Genomic DNA, 4,448 nt, shown 5'->3' on the forward strand with positions numbered 1-4,448 from the left:
TGGGTTGGGATTAGACATGTAGGTCGGCGGGATTGCACCTCCCTTCATCGGGGCCCGGCCGTCCACCTTAAACATAAAAAAACTGTTTCTCACTGTTAAAATTCTCATGTGTTGGTGTCATGGCAACCACATAATTATTATAGAACACAAAGTTGTTTTATGTAATTTGGACCTTATCAAAATACAATTTTAAAAGTAAAATTCATGATTTCCTCCTCCAGAGACTCGAAAAATACGACGATTATATTGATTTGTCTACTTTAATAGCACAACTATAAGACCCCAGCTTGTTCTGTTTTCTTGCCTTATCTTAAATGTATTAATGTAGTTGCAGGGCAGGAAACTTGGCCCGTCCGAACGTCCGAGACCGGTAACTTTTCCATTCGGACAAGGAAAAAGATGATCGAAGCTGTGCGATTGGACAAGTAAGGCCTAGCTTATACGTCGCGCTACAGTCGAGTTTAATTCAAGGTCCCACAAGCAATTAAATTTGACGATAGCGCGACGTCTAAAACGAATTAAATTCGTCTGGTAAATTAAATTCGTCCTTGACGTTCTATCCGTCTTGGTAAGACGGATAAAATAGCGATAACGTGTCTTCAGTTTTAACGTCCCACTAGCGCCGCGTCGAATGAAATGCATACATTTTCGTAATGTATTTCAATTTATTTTGGCGAGCCCGCAGCGACCCGAGGCACTGCATTTGGGAAGAGAATTAAATTCGATCGTATTGATTTCGGCGCAATTAAAACCACGCCACGGTTTACGTTGAAGGAACGACGAATTTAATGCAATTAAATTGGTCTGATTAAATTCGACTGAGGCGACGTATAAAGTAGGCCTAAGTTGTAGAGCTCTAACGTTGCCTGACTTTGGATAAATAATAAATCATTTTTCCCGTATTTTACAACTAAGAGCCTAGGAAATAAACTTTCTTTTCTTTTTGTGCAAGCTGTGTATTTGATTTCTTCGCTCAGCGTCGCCATTGATTTCCACTTAACTGGGGCATTGTTGAACTGATAAAGGACTTTTGATACCCTAAATTGCTGTTGCCGATTTTTTGGGACAAGTAGTTTTGTGGTCCGGAGAAGTAAAATACACACTACACTTGTCCAAAGAGACAAGTGAATTGAAAAGAAAGTTTCCTGCCCCGAGGTGTAATTTGTCTAGAATTTTGAATCTCTTCTCTGTAAATCTTTTTTATTTCATATTCTTTAATATATGTATTAAACACTGCCCATCTCGACTAGCCTTTGCTGACTGCGGGCACTGCATATTTCTTGTAATATTGTAATATGTCATTAAACTGTCATCAAAACTGTCACCTTACTGGATCAGGCATCTGCGGCAAAGTCAAACAATAAGCATTTTTCCTTATGATTCTCTAGAGTTAGGCAAGCAACTGTGGCGAGTTTTGAAAAGTTTAGAAGAAGTCTTGAGCATTAATTTACCCTCTGTTAGATCTATGACGAGGGAATATCGCTGAAATAGTCGACATTTTAAAATTTGCTACCATTACTCTGTCAGATGTTTGTTTTTGAGAGCATTATTTTGTGATTAAGGTCCTTAAAACCCATGGATTAAAGTCAAATGAGAACTATCCATTGTTGATGACTTTGATTTAATCCAGCTCCCTGGTAGTTTTTAAATTTGCTTTTTTTTCTCTAATTGCCACATTGTTGGTCTTGGTCAGGCGGGCCAACTCGAGACGCTGAAAAAATGAGCCTTACCAGTAACCTTTTCTCCGCATCTTCTTAAAGTAAATACTCACAGAAATTAGGCAAGACTAAGACATGAGAAGCGAAACGAAGAAAACATTATCAAAACCACCAAAGAGAAGTATGCTTTTTTTAGGATGTACATAAAAGTTATGAATTCACCTGCCAACGCAAAGACAATGCATACTTTTTTCTCGTCTCAGACTGGCCGGATTCCTAGCAGCTTGTCCGTATTTGTTTAAAGCCATTCTAGGTCCAGTAGGAAGAATAACAGCTGATATGCTCATAAGATACAAGATTTGTAAAGTTGGTACAATAAGGAAAATTTTCTACGGGGCAGATAATACTTACATTTGTATATCTGTAGGTAGTTAGCAATCGCTAAGGCCAGTAGCACAAACTATGATTCTGTTAAGGCTCGCATATGATCGTCTTTTTCGCGGGGATTAGTAAAATTATCATATGACCCGTCTGGCCCCGCTCGCGCAATCCCATAGAAAAGTGTACCAAAAGCTGACGTGTGCAGGGCTGGACGGGTTGACGTCAGCCGGTCGGGAAAAAGCCATCCGGCTCTGGTTCTCTTCTACGCCTTTATTGCACAAAAAACAAACCAACATTCTTCGGATTTGTTGCAAAAACAAAAGTGACAACAGTGAAAAAAAAAAGAGAAAATAAGTAATGTTTTCGATGAATTGTGAGTTTCTTGCTCTGACTTGAGAAAATAAATGAAAAATTTTTTTTATTGTAGAATCGTGTTTGTGGTATTTCGCGCGCGCCAATCTATGGCGTTCCATTTAAGTCAAAACAAACTTTTCAAATTTTTAAAACTTATAGTTTGAGGGTATGTGGAGAGATGTATGCGGGCCATGCGTAAACCTCACTTGATAGTGGATGAAATTTTGACTTCAAGATTCACTTAAAGATGAATCTTCTCCGATTCTGTCCATAGGTTTATTGGCTGAAATATTGATAGTGGCAACAGGCTATATTTGGCTAAGGAGAACAAGTGTTATATTCCTGGTGTTTGGTGTTGAATTTTCTGGTTTAAATGCTATTGGTTACGCTGTCGATGATTTGGACATTGCCCCACCCTTTGCATCAGCTCCTGGATTTATAACCCAGTAAGTAGACATGTATAAGAGGGACCTCAAGCAGCCAACCACGCATGCTTTGTTTCGAAACTGAGTCTGCACTTTTTCTGCCCTGTACATTCGACTGTTTACAGTGGTAGTCCATTCCGCAAGCTTAAAGGCTGTAGTTGTTTTTCTCATTTAGATACAAGAAGATTGGAGGATAGTGTTCTGGAACACACTTATGTTAACGCCGTCATTTTCTACACACAGCCTTGTTTAGGAGAACGCCAGCCATGGGCATCACTTACTACGCAGGAAGATATAGACAAAGAGGAATAAGACTCCTAGGACTCACACAGAATGATAGAGTGCTACAGTAGAAACTACGTGGTAAGGTCCAATGGTTACATGTTCCAGTATCACGGTGGCAAGTTGGTTCTAGTCCTTGCTCTTTTGTTCCGTTTAAATAGTGCGAAGCAAAGAGCGAAGGAATACTGACCAACGTGTGGCTCATAGTAAGACGCAATAATTCTACTTCATCATCCGACCGAGGCTAGGAGTATGGCAGTTTGAAGGGCGTGATCAACAATTATGACTTTTTATACGATCAGTATCATCTTCCAAGTATGTCGACCTTAATTGAGAAAAAATATGAACATTTGGCTTCTATGAACAAACGCAAGATAAGTCTAAACTGAAGATTAAATCTATAATCATTCTACTACTTTGCAGTATTTCTTTACATAGCGGTCCACATGTTCTGATCTGGGAGAGAATAGGGGAAAGCGTACTGACACTGCTGTGAATAACCGTATTATCTTTAGCTGGGCTACCGGAATCTTTCGTCTCCAGGCTGCAAATGACGTGACTATGATTGTTACCTCTCGAAAAAAGGATAACAGGCGGACAGTGATGTCCAAGATCCGTTCAGATAGTTAATCCATCATATAATTCTGCTTAAACACGATTGGTTTAAACGTGAGCGAGTATGCACCAGCTAAGAAAGGAACTTATCAAACGTATTTGCTTCATTGGGTTTTATTCTGTTACTTTATTTAGTCTCTGTTACGTAGAACCTGTCTCCTTCATCGGTGATAAAACTGTTAATAAATAGTATTTCGCAAAAGAAAATACCCTTCATGTTACAATACGCTACGGCTAGTTGAAACTCTGTTAATAATAATACTTGTCAGCAAGCCGACCAGATCTTTGTTTTGTACGTGGGGAGGGGAAGGGAGGCCGGGCGAAAGGGCAGTTATAAAATAGAAGATGCAGAGAACCCATTGATGTCGTAACGATTCTGTCTCAACGATTCGGTTCCGTTTTATTTATTAATTTTTTTCATGTAATTGTCATTGTGCCTGATAACGATAACCGTACTAAAATAGCAGAGTTGTGTCCTATGCATTTTCCACATGTCAGAACTGATTGCACAGATCCTATCTCTCCCCCCTCCCCCCGAACACACAAAGAGTCTGCTTTAAGAACTATTTTCAAACTGTGCATGTTCTTGTAACAGGAATCAGGACCAGGGACTTTTCAGCTGCCCCTTTCCTCCGCGGACAATCGTGGAAAATGCACGGGATTGACTTAAGAACCGAATTACGAAGTAAACCAATATCTTGCTTTCTCGGGGTTGACAGCAACATCTCGGTAA

General features: G+C 39.7%; 1 protein-coding gene and 1 long non-coding RNA gene across 3 annotated transcripts in view; both read left to right on the forward strand.

Annotated features, from left to right (window-relative positions):
* The window catches only part of LOC148742615 (uncharacterized), a 224,173-nt gene extending 221,893 nt beyond the window's left edge, over positions 1-2,280 (forward strand). The window contains exon 3 of one of the 2 annotated variants that reach the window (XM_088757793.1): positions 1,922-2,280. In XM_088757793.1, the coding sequence (XP_088613919.1) occupies positions 1,922-2,093 (172 nt within the window). In that variant the 3' untranslated portion in view covers positions 2,094-2,280. The remainder of the gene's footprint in view (positions 1-1,921) is intronic. The other variant, XM_088757790.1, reaches the window with a different exon arrangement.
* Positions 2,281-2,558: 278 nt separating this feature from the next.
* On the forward strand, positions 2,559-3,992 carry LOC111344786 (uncharacterized). The gene is made up of 2 exons (XR_002696191.2): positions 2,559-2,839; positions 2,994-3,992. It is a non-coding gene; the product is annotated as an uncharacterized LOC111344786 (long non-coding RNA).
* The last annotated feature ends 456 nt before the right edge of the window (positions 3,993-4,448 follow it).

The sequence above is a fragment of the Stylophora pistillata genome, chromosome 1, assembly GCF_964205215.1.
Source record: "Stylophora pistillata chromosome 1, jaStyPist1.2, whole genome shotgun sequence".
NCBI classification, from domain to species: Eukaryota; Metazoa; Cnidaria; class Anthozoa; order Scleractinia; family Pocilloporidae; genus Stylophora; species Stylophora pistillata.